Genomic DNA, 22,030 nt, shown 5'->3' with positions numbered 1-22,030 from the left:
TCGATTTCATCACTACAAGGATAGAGAACAAATTTGGAAAAAGCTCTGAGAGATCACTGAAATAAAATATGGAGAGATAAAGCTGCAAATATTTGTGGACATTGCATCTGAGATGTTAGCTAGGAGAAGATCCCTGAAACCATTGCTGGAACAGAGGAGGGAGAAAAATATCCAATATAACTGAGGTTTCCCGGCCTGTCTGATTGGGTGGAAAGACGTGAAATCGTCAAGACTGAGATTCCCAGAAGAATTAATTGACTTTTGTGGAAAATTAGATTTACAGGAAATGGACACTGTGGTGTGGTCAGGGGGGTCTACTGAGTGCTCAGGACCGGGAAAAGAAAAGTGTCAGACGGTAAATAAAAGGAGAAGGTAAACCGGTGTTTGGGGGGGATGAAGGGGGTGACCCTCCCATTTTGTTTTTTTCTTTCCCCCTCCGCCCCCTACTCTCTTTTCCCACACTGGGGTTGTAGTTGAGAAATTAGGAGGGCTAGATGGGCAGTAGGAATCAGGCATGATGAGAAGGTAATGGTGGGTTGTCTGAAGGCTGAACGTGCTGCTAAATTCTAGATACCCTATGTTGTGAGATGGGGAGTGGAGTGGGCGTGCGTGTTTAGAGCCCCACTCCAATATAAGAATCACCAGTGGGAAGGTCCCCCAACAGATTCAAGGGCTAAACTTAGGCCCAAGGGTGCAAGGGAGGGGGATGGGGGGGTTCTTTGAGGGGGGCGGGGACTATACGTTCTACTCTCCCGCCCATGGGACGTACTCAAGACTAGATTATATTTTGATGCAACATAGACTATTGGAGTCATTTTGTTAAGGTCAACCTAAAAGTCACAACAATATCGGATCACACATCGGTTACAACAAAATTTATTATGGGGTAGGGAGCAGGATAAGATAAATATGTGGAAGTTAAATGAGACATTCCTTCAGGATCAGGACATGCAAGAAAGAATAAAAAATAAATATAAATAAATAGAGCAGTACTTTTAAAGAAATGAGACTGAAGGAGTGTCAGTGGCCATGGTCTGGGAAGCCCATAAGGCATATATCAGGGGAATATTGATAGCGATTGGGGTAAAAAAAAAAAAGGAACGACAAAAGAAAATCAATATGCTATTTAGGGAATTTTATGGATTGAAACAGTCTCATAAAAAGAGAATAGCAGTAGACATACAGCAGCAGACAAATAAAAGAGAGGAATTAGACAATTTAATGAAGGAAGAAATGAGAAAAACTTTAAATATGTGACGAGAGAGGTATCAGTGGGGGAATAAACCGAGTAAATACCTAATAAGAGTACAAAGAAAGAAGTCTAGGAATATCAAGAAAATTAAGGACGACAATGGAGATCTGGCGTATTTGACCACTGATATTGCTAAGGTATTCAAAAAATACTATAGTAAACTATATGACATAAATCGGAAACAGCTAAAAGGGGGGGAAGAGGAAAGAACAAAGTAGAAACAAAGGTATTTAAAGGAGGCAAATTTACCAATCTTAGGAGAAGACTGATTAAAACATTTAGAAAATCAGATAATGCAGAAGGAAATCCAAAGGGCATTGAAGAAAATAGATGCTGGGAAAGGCCTGGGGCCGGATGGGTATACAGTGAGATATTACAAAAAAATTTCAAGAACAACTAGTCCCCAAACTGAGGGTATATATGAAAGCATTAGGAGAAGGGACGGAGATGAGGGAGGAGTCATTGCAAGCATATATTACGCTCATATTAACCACTTGCCTACTGGGCACTTTTACCCCCTTCCTGCCCAGGCCAATTTTCAGCTTTCAGCGCTCTCACACTTTGAATGACAATTGCGCGGTCATGCAACATTGTACAAAACTGATAATTTTTATCATTTTTTTGAGACAGAGCTTTCTTTTGGTGGTATTTAATCACCTCTGGGTTTTTTATTGATTGCTAAACAAACCAAAAACAGCTGAAAATTTTGAAAAAATAAATTTTTCTCTTTGTTTCTGTTATAAAATTTTGTAAATAAGTGATTTTTCTCCTTCACTGATGTGCGCTAATGAGGCTGCGCTGATGGGCATTGACAGGCATCACTCATGGGCACTGAAAGGCAGCACTCACATATGGCACTGTTAGGCGGCACTGACGGGCACTGTTAGGTGGCACTGATAGGCGGCATTGACGGGCACTGATAGGTGGCACTGATTGGCGGCACTGATAGGTGGCACTGACTGGCACTGATAGGTGCAAATGAAAGGCAGCTCAGCTGGGCACTGATATGTGGCATTGATGTGCACTGGTAGGCACTGATATGTGGCATTGATGTGGCACTGATAGGTACTGGCAGGTGGCATTGATGGGCACTGACAGGTGGCATTGGTGGACACGGACAGTGCCCTGATGATCAGTATACATGCCCATCTGAGTAATGCCGATTACCGGCTCTCCTCTCCTCACGAGCTGTTAGCGTGACAGCTCGTGAGGAGAGGAATGCCGATAAACGGCATTTCCTTATTTACATGCGATCAGCTGTGATTGGACACAGCTGATCACATAACAGAGCCGATGTCATTGGCTCTTTCCGCTGATCAGTGATCCGCTGTGTCCCAGGGGCGCGCAAGCGCGATTACAGTGGGAGGACGTCATATGACATCCTCCCAGAACGAGAGAACCACCTTGCATCTCTCATTTCTTTGTATGGCGGGCGGGAGGCGATTAAAAGAGGATAAAGATGGGACCCAATGTGCTAGTTATCGACCTATCTCACTGTTAAATACAGATATTAAACTGTTTGCAAAGGTACTAGCAACTAGATTGAAAGATCTAATGCCAGAGTGGATTAATTTGGACCAGGTGGGATTTGGCCCCGAGATGGAGGGAAGAGACAATGGGTTAACCTCCCTGGAGGTATTCTCAAGTGTAGCTCGGGGTAAAGTTTCAGTACCACAAGCGGTAACCCCGAGCTACACTCGGGCTTACCATGCGGCGCTGCTCCACGATCCCTCGATCATTTACCTTATCCTGCGCTCCCGTGATGTCCCTCCTGCACTGTCCCCGGCAATGTAATCCAGCGGATGCCGGCATCCGTCTTCTGGGTTCCGTCCCCTGCGAGCATTGGGATGTACGGGGGACAGAACGGCGGGAAATTTGAAAATGACAAAAAGTGACATTCACTAAAATCACATAGTAAAACATTACTGTATCAAAGCATTTCACATACATTTTGTCCCTAGTGCTTTGTGCCCTGCCTGCATTTTTACTGTTCTTTTAACCGCCCTGGAGGTATTCCTGAGTGTAGCTCGGGGTAAAGTTTCAGCACCAAAAGCAGTAACCCCGAGCTACACTCGGGACTACGCTGCTGCGTTGCTCCGGGATCCCTTCTGCACTTACCTTGTCCTGCGCTCCCACGATGTCCCCCCTGCAGTGTCCCTGGCAATGTCCTCCGGCCGATGCCGGCATCTGTCTTCTGGGTTCCGTTCCCTGGATGTACGGGGGACGGAACTGGCGGGAAATTTAAAAATTTAAATTTTAAAAGTGACATTCACTAAATTCACTAATTCACTATTCATACCATATTAACATTGTACTACTTTGGGGAAGTGATCAGTATTTTTTTTTTTTTTTTTACACAATTTGCTTATAGCAAAGAATTACTTTGCTATAAGCAAGCATTTACCTGAATGACATCGATTCATTCGTTTTTTTTTTTTTGTGCTTAGCTGTGATTTGGCCACAGCTAATCACATGACATTTGTATGTGATTAGCTGTGACCATTCACAGCTAGGCAGTAGTATACAATGGATGGCATGAATGAACCCATCCATTGTATACAACTGTCATGTGACCTGCTGTGATTGGTCACAGCAGGTCACATGGTACCGGCAACGGGGGCCGGTACTCAGATCTGTCGTCCGAGGTACATGGCCGGTGACAGATCGCGCCGCTGCACGGCTCTGCAACCGCGCGAACTGCGCATGTGCGGGAGGACACCAAATGGCGTACACCCCGGAAAGCTAGAGCATTTTTGCGGCCGCCAAACGGCTATAGGCCGGGGGCTGCTAATGGGTAACTATCAGCAACAATGCTGATAGCCATGTCCACTGCAGCATTTTTATCCCACTGTAGTGCAAGCAGGCACAGAGTAGTAGGAGCAGTGCAACATTGTTACATTAGGTATTCTTAATTGGCAGGCGCAACAGATGCTTGTGGGACTTTGCAGGGAAAATAGGTCTAGGTTCACACCTGTGCAGGTGATTGCCGCTACTGGACTCACACCTGTTCCTGCAGCTGCAACCACCCGCGCAGTGAACCGCAGGAGATGCAGGCAGATGTCATTACTCCTAATGGCACTCCGTCCGTACTAGAAATCACACCCTCACTGTACTTGCGATTTCTGTGCGGGCTGCTATTCCAAAAATGGTTCAGGGACCTTTTTCCTGCGTTACAGTAGGCAGCCCATTCAAATATTTGGGCCGCGGCTTGCAGTGCTGCATATATGTGAACCTAGGCTTAGAGAAGACTATAAGTGAAAATACACATATAAATAAGTGCTGCAGCACATATTTGTTAATGGGAGGCCAAAGATCTAAGAATATGTAAATACTCTCATGTCCATAGTCTGTGCTATTTTTGTTTTTCTTCAGCCTTTTATGTATTTTATTTTTTCATGCATATATTGTGTATTTGGAAGCATACAGGCAGAAAGTTACATTTATATATTATATATAACTGTCTTTGTCCTTGTAGGCATGTCGCATTCCAAACAGGCAGTTTTTATCTTTGCGTGCTGGACAAATGGGATGTTCCTTTCTGTGTTTCTCCAATGATGGGAGAATATTGGCTGCAGCATGTGCAAACAGAGATGGTTATCCTATATGCTGTAAGTTTTTTTTTTTGTTTGTTTGGTTTTTTTTTTTCCTTTTTTATTTTAAGTCATATTTAAAAAAACAAAACAATATAGTATAGCACTTTATAGGTATGACGGTTTTAATGTACCTTTTAAAGGAAATACCTTCTGTATAATTTTATAATGCTTAGTACATTACATTAATGTGTATGTATACCCAAAATCTATTTTTATCATATTTGGGGTCATGCCTTTCTGTATAAAGTTTACTTCAGCAAAAAAAAATTCTTACCTGGAGATCATGCCAGTAACAGCACTTACTTTTGCAGGCTGAAAACGCTGAGCCAGTGGCGCACAAATTGGATCAGCATTGATGTTGTGTGCACTGTCTGTTTATACTGTTCTGTCAGATAGGCAGCCCAATGGTCCACTGACTGATAATACTGAAAATACATTGACTCTAAAATTAAGCTGTTGATAAAAAGGAAGGCTCAATACACTTTTAAACAAGACTTTTAAAATGGAGAGTGGCTTCCTTTTCATTTGAAACCTTTTTTTTTTTTTTTAAATTCTTTTTATGTACACAAAAACGACCAAAAATAATGAAAAAAAATTACTTTCTGTTATAAAAATGTCCAATAAAAAAAAAAAGTCACATTTCTTTATAGATTTAGGCTAAAATTTATTCTTCTACATGTCTTTGGTAAAAAAAAAAAAAATCTATTCAGTCGTATCCGACCCTTGGCGATTGCATGGACCGTCACTCGTAAGCAACCTTTTCCATGAATTCTCTTAGCAATTATTTTTACAGGGTAGGTTGCCAGGTCTTTCCCCAACCCCTACCATGCAGGAGATCCCGCATGGCTGGCCAAGGATGAAACTAGGGCAAATTAACCTACCAGCATGTCTTTGGAGAACGCGAACACAGGGAGAACATGCAAACTCCATGCAGGAGGCGCCATGGTCGGGAATCGAACCCATGACCCAATTACTGCAAGGCAGAAGTGCTAACCACTAAGCCGCCCATATAGCATCTACAAACTATGATATTATAAACTGGAATTCATACAGCTAAAGAGGCTATATTGGTTATGGCAGTGATCAGCGACTTATAGTGGGACTGTGATAGTGTGGCAGGCAATCTTGCACTAACAGACATTGGCTGGGAGGGACACTAACTGACCCTGAATTTGCCAGTGACACTAATACAGTGATCAGATATAATACTGTACACTGTACTAATGACACTGGCTGGGAAGGGGTTAACATCTATGGGCAATCAAGGGGTTAACTGTGTGCCTAACAAGTGTAGTGTGTGTAATGTGTGCTGCATACAGATCTGGCTGTTTTTTCTCCCTGCTTTTCATGGAGAAGAAACATTTTAAGGGACATTCACAATGCATCCACCTTGTCTAGAAACTGATAGGTTGCAATGTATTCTTTTTTTGGGGTGGGGGGAGTAGATTTGCTGTAAACAAACTTTTGAGCTTGTTTTATTTTCTCAAATTTCCACAAATTAGCCGAATTTTATTCATAGGTATGATAAAGTACGATTTAACAGGACATCATAGTGCTTCATATTGCAGCAATATATTGTACCATTTTGGTATTTACTGCCTTAGTCCTCATGCACTCTGGACGTTTTTACAGCTGCTGTTTTTGGCTTTTGATGTTTTTTTTCTACAGCTAGTAAACTCCACAGCATGTTATCCTATGTGTCCATGCACACATAGACTGTAATCAATGTTTTTTGGCAGTGATGTTTTTTTGGCTGGAAAAAACCCCAAGACTAGTGAGTTTCTAGAGGAGTTTTTTAGCTGTAAAAACGCTCTAACGCTGAAAAACACGGTAAAACGTGGTAACCCACCGCAGACCTTCATTTTTTGGACTTTTTTTACCAAAAAATATTTTTTTCTCTTGGTAAAAAATGCGAAAAAATACAAAAAACACAAACGTGGAAAAACACGGCTAAACGCTAATGCAAAAACAATAAAAAAAGCTGAAAAACTCACGTTTTTAACATGACTTTACACAGCTAACGTTACCAGCATTATCAAAACACCCAGTGTGCATGGAAGCCTTAAAGGCAAGGATAGGTTACTTTTGTGCATTGATTAAGGAGATTTTACTCTATCCAGCTGGAAACACTATGATTGTCTCTATTGCTGGGCAAAATGCCCAACTGTATATTTTTACTATACATAATAAAGGACGCATAGAACCATAACAATAAAGCAGGTGTGTTCAAATTGGAAAATCCCTTTTTGTATAGGTGTGTGGCATAATAGTTCATTTTATGTACATCTAGACTGGCAGACGAATGATGGCAACTATAACATAATAAACAATACCTGCTTTGTGAAATGTTGTAGTGATCTGTCTTTTGATAGCTTGCACGGTGTTGATATATACAGATGTAGACTGTTAAAATTCAAAAATGCTAATTTAAGCCAGCCCAATTCCTTTGGTAAATTCCTGTGTACAGCTGTTTAGCTCATCAGCTCTCTAAGGATTTTATGTAATGCAATTACTCATTAATCTTCTTTCTCTAAGACATGGCCAGTGTACCTGGATTTTGTCTTCTTAGCTATTAACACTTGCTTACCACCGCTGGTTGCATTTTAGCGAAATTGTCAGGAATGGACTTGCCAGTAATGGTGGGACTCACCTGCCTTGTGGGCTGCAGTACCAGGGCTGGCCAGTGGGTGCTCTCAGCAATCAGAGACTCAACCCTGCAGTCAGCCAAACACCTGAAACTGATTACGGAGGTGTATTTAAGGGATGGCCAGACCTGCAGTCTGGGCCTTGGTGTGTGTTTTTCCATGGGACCCTGTATCTTGTAACCTGCGTTCCTGCCTCTGCCTGACTGGTTGCCGACCCTGCCTGATCCTGACCTCTGCTGACTTCTCCTGTTTTGATCCCTGGCTTGTGACCCTGACCATTCTCTATCGACCCGGCCTGCCTGATTACGTTGTGCTCTATATGTGTATGTACCTGTGTATCTGTATCAGTTTGGGTTTGTTTCACCTTGTTGTATGTATTTGTGTTAGCTTGGGGTTTGGTGCACTGCGTTTGTTTGTATTGTTAGTCTTTAATAAATTGTCTTATTTATACCATATCTGAAGCTTGCGTTTCCCTGTGTCAGTCCACACACTTCTGGTCATACCCGGAGCCCTGACAGAAATGCATAATCTGTTTATATATACAGTGAGGAACAGAATTATTTGAACACCCTGCGTTTTTGCAAGTTCTCCCACTTAGAAATCATGGAGGGGTCTGAAATTCACATTGTAGGCGCATTCCCACTCTGAGAGACCGAATTGAAAAAAAATTTTCAGGAAATCACATTGTATGATTTTTAAAGAATTTTTTTGTCTTGCACTGCTGAACATAAGTATTTGAACACCTAAGAAACAGCAAGAATTCTGGCTCTCAAAGACCTGTTACTGTGCCTTTAAAAGTCCACCTCTACTCCACTCATTAATCTAACTTAGTAGCACCTGACTGAGCTCTTTAAAGACACCTGTCCAGCCCACAGTCAGACGCCAACTACTACCATGGGCAAGACCAAAGAGCTGTCAAAAGTGGAAGAGGCTAAAGACGACTGTCAGTCTCCCTTGGACTGGGGCTCCATTCAAGATCTCACCTCGTGGGGTATCACTGATGATAAGAAAGGTGAGGAATCAGCCCAGAACTACAAGGGAGGAGCTGGTCAATGACATGAAGAGAGCTGGGACCACAGTTTCAAAGGTCACTGTCGGTAGAACACTACGCCTTCATGGTTTCAAATCATGCATTGCACGGAAGGTTCCACTGCTTAAGTCATCACATGTTCAGGCACGTCTGAACTTTGCCAATGACCATCTGGATGATCCAGAGGAGGCATGGGAAAAAGTCATGTGGTCAGATGAGACCAAAGTAGAACTTTTTGGTCTAAACTTCACTCGTCGTGTTTGGAGGAAAAGGATGAGTTGCATCCCAAGAACACCATCCCTACTGTGAAGCATGGGGGTGGTAACATCATGCTTTGGGGGTGCTTTTCTGCGAAGGGGACAGGACGACTGCACTGTATTAAGGAGAGGATGAATGGGGCCATTTATTGTGAGATTTTGAGCAACAACCTCCTTCCCTCAGTCAGAGCATTGAAGATGGGTCGTGGCTGGGTCTTCCAACATGACAACGACCCAAAGCACACAGCCAGGATAACCAAGGAGTGGCTCCGTAAGAAGCATATCAAGGTTCTGGAGTGGCCTAGCCAGTCTCCAGACCTAAATCCAATAGAACAAATTTGGAGGGAGCTGAAACTCCGTGTTGCTCAGCGACAGCCCTGAAACCTGACAGATCTAGAGGAGATCTGTGTGGAGGAGTGGGCCAAAATCCCTGTTGCAGTGTGTGCAAACCTGGTCAAGAACTACAGGAAACGTTTGACCTCTGTAATTGCAAACAGAGGATTCTGTACCAAATATTAACACTGATTTTCTCAGGTGTTCAAATACTTATGTTCAGCAGTGCAAGACAAATAAATTCTTTAAATATCATACAATGTGATTTCCTGAATTTTTTTTTTTTAACTTCTGTCTCTCAGAGTGGGAATGCACCTACAATGTGAATTTCAGACCGCTCCATGATTTCTAAGTGGGAGAACTTGCAAAATCGCAGGGTGTTCAAATACTTCTGTTCCTCACTGTATGTGTGTGTGTATGTATGTATGTATGTGTATATGTATATATATATATATATATATATATATATATATATAGTGATATTATGAAAGGCGAGCTGATTGATGGATGCTATGGACCTCTCATGCGCTCATATCTGGGAGACTAAGGTGGTGTCTAGTTGGGGTTTTTCAGGCCACTTTGGCAGAGTTGGTTCCAGACCAGATTTTGTGGTCCACTGATGACCACCAGCAGGTGGTATAAATCAAGCAGGACTGGAGCAAGAAGTTGCTTTTGGCCTGGGACTCAGAGAGCCATACCTGAGAGAGCTGTGGATGAAAGAGTTTACGTTGTGCAAGAAAGGAAAAGGTTTGCACACCGTTTTGTTTTGTTGGTGACAGGGAGAAGCCTTCACCTGTGAGGAATCTCCTCAGTTTAGTTAGTGCCTGGATGGCAAGGGTTTATTTTCTGTTCTGTTTTGTTTGTGATGCATGCAACCTTTTAAATAAAACTGGGTACAAGTCAGATTTTTAAGAGACCTGCGTTCTAGGCTGCTTTTTTCTCAGGGAAGATGATCCCCCCCCCCCCATCTGAGCTAAGCCCCACATATGGTGGATTTGGCGGGTGACTTCCTGAGCAAGTGGGAAGTTGGAGGAGGTGATAAGAGCCTTGCTGCTGGCCACCGCAACCCAGCAGGAAACCAATTGCCAGTTCGCAGAGGTCACTGCAGCACAACAGGAGGCGAATCTCCAGTTTGCAGAGGCCCAACAAGCAGCCCGAGAGCTCTTTAAGGAGGTGGCCCAACACCTGCTGGAATTAAGGAAGGAGTCCGCAGGTCCGCTGCCAGTGAAACAGAAAATGGTGTGGGCCAACTATTTCCTGCAAAAGATGCAGATGATGTGGAAGCCTACCTCACTTTACCTTTTGAAAGAATTGCTATTCAGGAAGGATGGCAAAAAGCGCAATGGTTGGGACTGCTTGCACCATTTTTGACAGGTGAACCCCAAAAGGCCTATTATGACCTGGAACCAGATGCTGCCCAGGATTATAAGAAGCTGAAGGCTGAGGTCCAGAGCCAGCTCTGAGGAAGAGGTTGTGTCCTCGAAACGCATTAGCCAGTTGGTCATCCAGGGTTCCATCGTATGGACTCAGATGTTGTTTGGATCATACACCTTGTTCAGTTTGACATGCCTGTGTTATTATGTCCATTGTGAGTATGATACCTATTTTTGTTTCTTTAATAAATTATTTTAAACGATAATGCACTAGGTCGGTGTGCCCTTTTTCTGTTTCTCTATTTGTATCCTGAAAAAAAGACGTGCTGAAGGGGTTACAATTTGCCAAAGAACACATTGACTGGCCTAAAGAGAAATGGCGCAACATTTTGTGGACTGATTAAAGTAAGATTGTTCTTTTTGGGTCTAGTGGCCGGAGACAGTTTGTCAGATGACCCCCAAACACTGATTTCAAGCCACAGTACACTGTGAAGACAGTGAAGCATGGTTGTGCAAGCATCATGATATGGGGATGTTTCTCATACTACGGTGTTGGGCCTATTTATGGCATGCCAGGGATCATGGATCAGTTTGAATACATCAGAATACTTGAAGAGGTCATGCTGCCTTATGCTGAAGAGGAAATGCCCTTGAAATGGGTGTTCCAACAAGACAACGACCCCAAACACACCAGTAAACGTGCAACATCTTGGTTCCAGATCAACAAGATTGACGTTATGGAGTGGCCAGCCCATTCCCTGGATCTTAATCCAATAGAAAACTTGTGGGGGTGACATCAAAAATGCAGTTTCTGAGGCAAAACCAAGAAATAGAAAAGAACTGTGGAATGTAGTCCAATCATCCTGGGCTGGAATACCTGTTCACAGGGGCCAGAAGTTGATTGACTCCATGCAACACAGATGTACAGCAGTTCTCAGAAACAGTGCTTATACAACTAAATATTAAGTGATTCAAAGGAAAGCAAAATCTTCAAACATTTTTCAGTTTATATAGTGAATGTTTGAGTTTGTAAAGAAGAATACAAACACTGCTATTTTTTTGAACAGTCTAATATTCACTTTTCTTCAATTTTTTTAGAGGAACAACACAAATTTGATATATTTTTCTTCATGTTTTGATTTGGAATAGAATGTATAGTGTTCCCAATGCATTTGTGTGTATGGAAATAAAAGCTATTAGGATTTTGAGCTTTATTCACTTTTTTCAACACACTGCTATTATTTTGAACACAACTGTATGTATATGTATGTATGTATATATTATATATATAATTACTCAGCATAAATGAGTTCACCCCAACAGTTTTGTCAGAAAACCTTTACTTTCCTTTCAGGATCAACATTTTCTATGGAACACTATACTCCAAAATACTCCCACAAATGTGGGCCATTGATTTCAAACAAGACTTTTGAATTTGCACACACAAAAAAAGTATTTTTCCTAACAAATTCATTCAAGACCATGTTGCAAAAATGAATACACCACAATGAAAGTCCCACACCCCTGTCACATCAAGCCCAACTTTGAAATCGTGCGACTTACAGTGAAATTGCACGATTTCAAAGTCGGGGGACATGCCGATTTCAGGTGCGATTTGCAAGACATCTGACACAGATGTCTATGCAAATCGCACCAGAAGTAGTGCATGTACTAAGTTTAGAAATCGGTGCTGCTCCGACCAAGTTGGAACCACACTGATATGACCTCTGTAATTGTGGACATTACGGACATTAGGGTGCGACTTGGCATATGATTTGCAAGTCGCATAGCATGCAAATTGCATGCCAAGTCACACCCACTGTGACCTGGGTGTCAGGAGCAAAGCTACATTTTAGACAGCAAAATCTCAATTAACAAGACTTCAACTACAGGTGAGTCGAATGATTCATTAAACAGTTGTCCAGCAGACAGTTCTTTCTAAAAGGGTGTTACTTAAAGAAAACCCCTTCCCATTTCCTTCTGTCAGCAACGGCACCACATGGAAGAGAAATGTCACACAGCCTGAGAAGGAATCATTTCTTTACACAACAAAGGTGAAGGGTATAAGATCAGCAAAGCTCTACTTATCAGCCAGTATACTGTAGCCAACATGACAATGATCCAAAACACACATCCAAAGCCATACTAAGCCACTGAATCACTTTCATTCTGTTCTTCAGAAATGCAACAGTGGCCTTAGATGTATGTTTTGGATCACTGTCATGTTGGAAATGTGCACAACAACCAAGGGCACGGAGTGACGGTAGCATCTTCTGTTTCAATATAGAGTAGTACATCTGTAATCTCATGATACCATCAGTGAAGTGTAGCTCCCCAGCACCAGCAGCACTCATGCAGCCCCACAGAAGGACACTGCCACCACCACGTTTCACTGTAGGCACCATGCATTTTTCTTTGTACTACTCAACTTTGCAATGCCATAAAGTTTTGAAGCCATCAGTTCTAAAAACATTTGTTGGTCTCATCACTCCAGAGTACAGAGTCCCAGTAGACTTCTTCTTATTTGGCATGGGCCCTGGCAAATTCTAGGTGGGCTTTTCTGTGCATGAGCTTTAGGAGAGGCTTCCTTCTGTGGACGACATCCATGCATGCCATTCCTCTGCAGTATACGCTGTATTTTGTCATGAAAAACAATCACCCCAGTTTGGCTTTCTACTTCTTTAGCTAACTGCAGTGAACTTGCATAGTGATTTTCTTCAACCTTTATCAGAAGATGTACCTGTCAAGGTTAACTTCTGTGGACAGCCTGGATGTCTCTGTGAGATGGTTGCTGTTCCATCTTTGTTAAATTTTTGTATCACTTTTGCTGCAGTATTCTGACTTTTAAGTAAAGCTTTGCTGATCTTGTAGCCTTCACCTTTCTTGTGGAAAGAAATTATTTTCTTTCTCAGGCCTTGTGACATTTCCCTTCCATGTGGTACCATTGTTGACAGCATGAAATGGTAAGGGGTTTTCTTTAAGTAACGCCCTTTTATAATTAACTGTCTGCTGGACCCCTGTTTAATGAATCATTCGACTCACCTGTAGTTGAATTCTTGTTAATTATGATTTTGTTGTCTAAATTTAGCTTTGCTCTTAAGACTTTCATTGGGGTGTATCTTTTTTGCAACATGGTCTTGAATGAATTCGTTAGGAAAAATACTTTTTTGAGTGTGCAAATTAACAATTCTTGTTTGCAATCAATGGCCTGCACTTGAGGGAGTATTTTATAGTATTGTGTCCCATAGAAAATGTTGATTCTGAAAGGAATGGTTTTCTGACAAATCTGTTGGGGTGTACTCATTTATGCTGAGTGCTGTATACGTACCCTGTGCAGTACACAAGAGTTTTATGTGTATCCGATAGACATACTGAACAATCAATTAAATAGAAACTATATTAAACCCCTAAAACAAAAATGTAACATAATGCAGTAAATGTGCCAGCTTTTTTTTAGTTTTTAGGCTTTTTTTCCTTTTTCACCTGGCCAGTAACACACTTCCTGTCTTAGGGTTTCTCCACTTTGGGTGGAGAAGCAAAGGACACATCTTTGGACAGTAGTACTGTTAATCTGTAGAGACGGTAGTGTTTGAGACACTAGCAGATTTGCTGGACTTGATTGACAAATTACAGCTGAACTCTAGCTAATAACTTTTAAGCAGTTAATGTAACAATTTTTATTTTCCTTTTGAAGTGAAAGTTTTACATGAATGAATACAAGTTGACAATTGTAAGCACTCCTCTCAGTGGTAAATGATTTGGCTCCACTCTCTAACTGACACTTTTGCTGAACGGCTTGATCTTTAAAAATAACAGACTTATTGGGTTGATCACCAGTTGAAAATAAAGGTTAAAAAAGAAAACTAATGCAGCCACTGCATCTAGAAATCCATTCACTGCAATGTAATACTTTTTTTTATTTTTCGTGTTTAATACCACTTTAATCTGATTTATACAGCATTTAATTCAGTGTACTGTTTTTAGTCTAATAAGCTACAGAGCATTGTCCGATATCATCATTCAATATTACCAGTTGAAACAACGTGTGCTGAATTCATGTGCCCCGACGTATGCTGTAGTTTATTGAGCTTTCTGGCCACGAGATGGCAGTATAATACCACCAGAATGTTTCCATACTGGAATTTTTACATGGTGTCTGTTCTCCTTTAGTGTTTAGGTATGTTTGCAATTTATACTGTAAATATGTTTAGGTTTGTTTGTTTGTTTATTAGCTAACTTTCCCAGTGTTGTGTTAACAGAAACTTCAGTAAATATGTCCCTTTAAAAATTTTTCAAACCCTAACAGTGAACTTTTCCTATTAACTCCCTTGATCTGTTAAATATACAATGGAAATATGTGTAAACGTACAGAGGCCCCGTGCACGTTATCGCATAACGGGAAAGAACGGGCCCGGTACATGATTTTGAATGCACATTTTTCACACGATTCTGCTTGTCGCATAGGGTCAGCCCATTCTCTGTGCGTTTGTCACCTGAAAAGATATTCTTGCTCTTTTTCAGATGACAAGCGATCCGGTTGTGCAGCAATTGCTGCAGAATCGCATTGTGTTTGGGGTGTCATCAAAGTATAATGGTACCCAAACATATAATGGTATTCCAAATCATGAAATGTGAATAAATCCTCAAGCTGCAACATAATTAATGCAAAGTGTGACATGGGAAAATACAATATAATGTTATATCTGTGAAGAATCTGTGGAACCTGGAATGTTTGATTGTTTGTTTCGGAATGTGAAGGATAGAAGCAAAATTGTGAAAATGCAATAAAGATTTATCTGATTAAAAAAATATTCAATTGAAAACATTTATACATTTATTTACAAAACAAATACAATAAACTTTGTTTTAAAAACTGAAATATCCTGTTGAGCTTGTTAGCAATTCTACTGTATTTCTTGTGCCACCTGTAATGAAGTATGCCCCATGATGTGCAACCTGCTGGATCATTTGGAAGTTTTCACTGCACGGCTACCCTGTCTTCATCCTTCTGCTGAACTTCCTGCTTCAGGTCTCCGGGCTCAGTTGAAGTAAGCAGATCCAAAAAGAACACAGCCCTCCTGCCCTCTCCTCCATTGAGAAAAGTGATTTTAATAATTAAACATCATTTAACATAATATGTGAATGGTCAGTCACAGGACCCCCCACCCATTCACAAATCATGTTACATGTAGTTTAATCCGTGAAGAAGAGGGCAGAAGGGGATGTGTCCCCATCATCTTTAGTGCAGCTGAGCTCGGAGACACAAAGCTGTTAGCCTCCACAGTGCCAGAAGTTCAGCAGCAGGTAGAGGACAGGCCAGCCCTGCAGTGAAGATTTGTATAGAATGCAGCAGTCCACACATCATGGGAGATAATTGTTTACTGATAAGTAATGAAACTTCAGGTGTAGTGACAAAACATGTATATTTAGCAAAACTTCAGCTTCAGTGTTTCAAGGTGGTTTAAAATTTGCAAAGAGTGTAATTTAAAATCTCAAATTAAAATGTGCCTGTACATATCATTCTTGCTGTTTTTTTTTTTTTTATAAGAATTCTGACTATATTTTCTTGACATTTTTATGTTTTTTAATGCTTTATATTTTTGTTTGTTTGTTTATTTACTTTTATCCCCATAGTATATGAAATCCCCACTGGGCACTATTTAAGGGAGCTTCATGGCCACCTCAATGTTGTCTATGATCTGTGTTGGTCCAGCAATGATCAGCATTTACTTTCTGCTTCATCTGATGCTACAGTCAGGTTTGTATGATAATGAACTTGCATGTGTATTATGGATTTCCCCTTTTCTTTTTTGGTTCCAAAAGAGAGAATTGCATGAGGGCTGTGTCTGATCTTTGGAGACCTTTTGAAAGGTCCGATTTCTAAAGACATATATTTCAAATAGTCTCACACAGCTGCTTATTTTGTCTCTTTTGTCTTCAATTTGATTTTTATAGTATCCACAGTCCCAGCTGCATTATCCTATGCTGAGACCTTTATAAGGGGGGGGTCTCACAATCACTTTTTTTTTTTCAGTATAGCTTACAACATGGAGGACACAGCTCACGGAGTAAAATTTCCCTGCTTGTTTTCACTTTTGTCAGGGGAGAAATCAGGAATTCAAATGGGAGATTTCAATGTTAGAGGTATCAGAGCATCAGAAGACAGTGATTGATTCCTTTTTGATATTCAGCTAAATTCAACCATAGATGGATCGTAATTTGGCCAGCTCAGCAGGGACCGGCTGAATATCGATCCATCTATGGAAAGGCCAGTTGTACAGAAGTCAGCCTCTCGATCAACTTCTGTACAAACCAGCCTGTTGCAAAATTTTTGCTCAGTCAGTGACGCAAGCTATAGCTGGTGGTCTGATGAATGTATTCAGACGGTGGGGAAGTCTCCCAGCTGTCAGAATACAATAGTTCAGCGGACAAGATTCCCCCAATCACCTCAAATGTGTGGATGGGGGAATCAGTTAATTTTCTTTCATCCAACCCGCTGGTTGAACAAAAGAAAATGAATCATGTATGGCCTGCTTAAGACTCTAATATCAGCTTGCACTCAATCGAGATTCAAAGAACTACAGTAAATGATTCTTGTTTGGTAGAGCCTGCAACTAATAGATGATTATTAAAACTATTATGGATATACTCAAATGTATGTATCATAATCATTTGTAAGAACTTTTACAAAAAAGTGTTACAACTATAATTCAGTTTATTTCAAAGACATTGACATTTGTGCTATAGAAGGAACATAGTGTATTCTTCTATCTTTGTCAGAATGCTCATCTCAGTACTTTTTTTTTTTTATCGCTTTTGTCAAGCAGAACTCAATACCATCCTGTATTAATGATAATTAATGTGTTAACTTGGTAAAATTTCTTTTCCTTTAAAGACTGTGGAGAGTTGCTATGGAAGCTTCATCTGCCATCAAAGTATTACCTCACCCGTCTTTTGTTTACACATCAAAGTTCCACCCAATGTCTGATGATTTGGTTGTGACTGGATGCTATGATACTGTGATTAGGGTGTGGAATGTAAAGGTGAAGGAAATCAATGGCCAGCTTCTACAAGAGTTTGAGGGTCATAAAAGTTTCATCAACACCCTTTGTTTTGATGCAGAAGGTATGTTCCATATATCCATGTTGTTCTTTTTACATTTATGGATTGGTTACACCTATGTGTATTGCTGCTGTTGCTATGAGCATTCCAAAACTTTTTAGAGATCAGACTCAGAAGCATGTCAAATACAGGACAGACAGAAGCAGAGTTTTAAGATTCTTTTTACTTCTAAATAACATATGAGGTGCTTTTGATTTGCTTCTGGTTTAATTTAAGCTGCTACTGAGTTGTTTCTAGTAGAGTCTGAGTTAGCTGCATTTGATATGCCTTGAGGCTTTTGCATTCACATTGCCTGGCATGGGGAATAAAAGACATACAGTATATACTTGAAGCAGCAATTATATAACACTATACAGTACTACTTCTGCTTGTCTGCACTGCCCATCTTTATAAGCTTTGGCTTACAAATGTAATGTTCCAGCTGTGATGGTCCATGGAGAAACAGCAGGCATGCAGCTTTTCAGTGTGCTGTGGCCTATTGTCACTGGTGTGCAATAAAAAGACACTTTTTTTTGTTTGGCAGTAACAGTCTGTAAACAATGGTGTGAAAAAGAACAATTATGGATCATAATGATCACACCCACACATCTTCCCTAACATTTAACCCAGGGGTGCTCAAACTTTTGAAGAGTAAGGACCATTTATATTATTTGATAACTGGTCACAGGTTACAATGAACTGTGGGGTTTTACTTCCCCTCAAACCACAAATGTAAACGAGCCTTTACTGTACTGAGCCCCCTATAAGGCTTTCACACTGGTGCACTCCGGTTTGCAGCACAGTGCACCTGTGGCTTTCCTGCAGGTTAGCTGCACTGAGCCATAGATTTTTATTACATCTTTCAGAAAGAGCACCACACCTGCAGGTTATATTAGAAGTCTATTGCTCAGTGCAGCTAACCTGCAGGAAAGTCGTAGGTACACTGTCTTGTACCTGCGTATCATTGTGAAAGAAATTTAATACCCAGTGTTAATATGCCCATTGCAAAAGTGCAGTGTATATGATGTTTAATCTCTTTACCACCGCCATATTGCAGAAATACTGCTACAGGGTGGCAACGGTGTGCAAAATCACGTCTATGTACGTGATTTTGCATTTCCGGTTAAGGAGCACGAGCCCTACCTGTGCCGCCATTCGCGGCCTCGGCTGTGACTCACCGGGTCCCGGCCCATGATTACTCGCTGGCACCCGGTGATTGCCGAGTAATAGCTCCAGCATACTGCTTTGTATGGCTCTGCATAGCAGAGCCATACAAAGCAGCGTGCTTACAGTGGAAAGCACAGACACAGGTCCATAGTAAAACACACAGCACACAGTTAACCCTTTGATCGCCCAGATGTTAACCCCCTCCTGCCCAGTGTCATTAGTACAATGTCAGTGCTTCTTATTAGCACTGATCACTGTATTGGTGTCACTGGGGATGTCAGTGACACCAAGTCAATTCCCTCCAGTGTTAGAATGCCCGCCGCAGTCCCGCTATAAGTTGCTGATCGCCGCCATTACCAGTAAAAAAAAAAAATTCCAGTATATACCGCCATTTGTAAACGCTATCACTTTCACGTAAACCAATTAATTTACACGTATTGGGATTTTTTTTTTAGCAAAGACATGTAGCAGAGTACATTTTGCCCTAAATTTAAGATGAAATTGTATTTGAAAAATTTTTTTTTTGGACATGGTTAATAGCAAAAAGTAAAACGTTGTTTTTCTCAAAATTGTCGGTCTTTTTTTGTTTATAGCTCAAAAAAATAAAAAAAACTTTAGAAGCATTCAGCAATTTTTTTCTGCCAGAAAACTCTCAAAAACACAAACCAAAGAGGATTTTTTTCTGCCTCTAAACCAGGGGTAGACAACCTTATAGAGGTGGACATCTACCTGAACAACATGGGAGAAGTCACCGTGCTCCGTGTTGCCTCCTCACACCTGTGACTGTACTACCGTCATAGGCCGTGTGCGTTGTATTACAATTATGTTTTTAGATCATATTTTGAGGAGGCAACATGTCGCCTACTCACCACACGTCAAACACTCTGATCGCTTTTCAGAGGAGCAGGAGTGCCTGATGCACTTGTGAATGAGCCCTTAGTTGCATTCAGCAGCAGTGCCCTTACGGCTCATTCACACGTAAAGTTGGGGGTGGTAAAACCCAGCAGTTGAGTCACGGTTTTACAACCCCCAATCCCTACCTCCTTTAGCTGCTAAGGCAGCAACCAAAGATGTACACATGCAGCAGGAATTAAACCCCTTGTTGATTTTGGTGGGTGCTACCGCCTTCCAATCGCGACCTAAATGGGGCCACTCTGCAAGCTCCCTGCAACTGCAAGCTTCTGTGGGATCCAAGAGGTTAAAGCAACACAACACTTTCTGCTTTAACCCCATGTTTGCTGTACTGCACAAGGCTGCAGGGCTCTTGGGGAGCAGCCTCATTCATTGGAATGGGTCATGCTTGGCAGGTGCTACACCCACCAACTATGACTGGACATATAACTACTGCTGTGGCTGTGACATGTGTACACCCTGGCCACTGCAGCTAAAGGGGGTGCAGTTGGGCCAGGGGGCTCCAAAGACACATCTTAACTATGGGGTTTTACCACCACCCAAACTGCAAATGTAAATTAACTCTTGCTGTTCTGAGCCCCCTATAAGGCTGCTTTCAAACTGATGTGCTGCAGTTTTCCTGAACAGTGGAAGCAGCACAGTACATCTGCAACATTCCTGGCTTAGCTGTGCTTTGCCATAGACTTCTATTATTATATCCTGCAGGTGTGGTGCACTTTCTGAAAGTGCACAAAAACTTTTGCATTCAGGAGTTTTGGTTTACTTTCAGAAAGTGCCCCAAACCCGCAGGATATAATAGAAGTCTATGACTAATCGCAGCGGTGTGGATAAACTGCAGTGCATCAGTGTAAAAGTAGCGCTATACTATTATGTCCAGTGTATTGCTTCACACTGACATAAAAATCTTTGTTCCTGCTGCTGACTCCAATCTACAAACCGCTAGCTGGGATAGGAGGGAGAGTGCAGTTGGTATCACTCTGCATGTGACAGGAGCCAGTACTACAGAGGAGGCATCGGCTTATTCAGCTCTTGCTCCTTGCTATAGCTCCAACTTTACAAATAGTCCCTCTGAGTTGCACTCTAATACTCTGGGATGGCGGGACAGCAAGCCCAGACTGTGATCTGCATGTCGCCTGTCCGCAATCTACTGGTAGATAATAATCTATGAGTTGCTGTTCCCTGCTGAGCTTAAAATATACCTCTAAACATCGTAATGTGCAAGGACACTTAGGATAACATTGAGCTGCATCTACAGGCAAAACACCGAACTCCTGTAGAAGCGGCGTGTTTTTTAAGCCAGTGTGCATGGACTCTTACTATACAATGTTAATAAAGCAAAAATATCAATGCTTTCCATGTGCTTTCTTACATTTTATTTAAATATATTTTAATATATTGAAATGGGTTCAGCTAAACAAATGTGTTTTTTAGACTACTCTGCGTTCACAACTTCTCTTCTGAGGCTGCAATTGGCTATATTTTCTGTAACTATCATAGACTTGTAGCAGGGTGATCCCAGCAGTCACTTTTTTGTACACATTGGTGTCCTTATAGTTACCAGTTTAGAAGTTAAACTGTTGAAGGAGTCAAAATTGAACAGTGAAGGAAAGAAAAATTAAAATGAGGGATACAGAGTAATTTAAGTATGGCTACAGGAACACACAGCAACTTTGGAACAAATAGAAAATGTGTAAAAGGGGAACTTGGGCTTTAAAAATGATCTTATAGTTTGGAAAAGTAAATTGCATGCATGCATGAATGGACCTTCTGGCAAGTGACAAAAGTTTGCTATTATCATAACAAAGTATCTTTTATAAAGCCTCTGTTCCTCAGGCACTTACTCGTGGGTACATAGAAGACAAGATTATAAATTATAGTTTAGTTTACATCAGACAGATGCCCATATTTACATATGGAGCAGAATAACCCTAGGTCATGTTCATTAAACCTTGTTCCTTCTGGGTTATGTTGATTTTGGCTTTTGCAGTACTGCCAGATTCTGACTTTGGGATCAGTATATGCACAAAAGGTACCTATGCTAGATTTTTCTCACAGTGCTAGTATTTACAGGCGGCTCAAAAATATAGAGTTGCTTAAGTTACATAACAATTATTTACCGATTTAGTATATAGCCACTTTTTTTTAATCACATATATTAAGTTTCCATTACACTTATGCTTAAAACCGTCAAGCTGCTGTGTGTGTTTTTATAAGCATTTGTTCATTCATCTTTGGGCTGCAATTCTTATTTTAATTCACATTGACGCTTGTTTTACATATTTTTACTGCAATATTCTTCCTGTATTTTTCCACTTCCCCACAGTTTGATAGTTGCCATTGAAAAGTTTGCTATTTACATTGTGCTCA

At 41.1% G+C, this 22,030-nt stretch overlaps 1 protein-coding gene across 1 annotated transcript in view; it reads left to right on the top strand.

The window, feature by feature from the left end:
- The window catches only part of AHI1 (Abelson helper integration site 1), a 435,677-nt gene that overhangs the window by 127,852 nt on the left and 285,795 nt on the right, over nt 1-22,030 (top strand). The window contains exons 12-14 of the mRNA XM_089676204.1: nt 4,728-4,860; nt 16,118-16,241; nt 17,379-17,608. Of these exons, the coding sequence (XP_089532330.1) occupies nt 4,728-4,860; nt 16,118-16,241; nt 17,379-17,608 (487 nt within the window). The remainder of the gene's footprint in view (nt 1-4,727; nt 4,861-16,117; nt 16,242-17,378; nt 17,609-22,030) is intronic.

Source organism: Staurois parvus, unplaced genomic scaffold (assembly GCF_062004578.1).
Source record: "Staurois parvus isolate SC_StPar_1 unplaced genomic scaffold, SC_StPar_1.0 ptg000165l, whole genome shotgun sequence".
Lineage (NCBI taxonomy): Eukaryota > Metazoa > Chordata > Amphibia > Anura > Ranidae > Staurois > Staurois parvus.
This window is presented reverse-complemented; position numbering and strand designations above follow the sequence as displayed.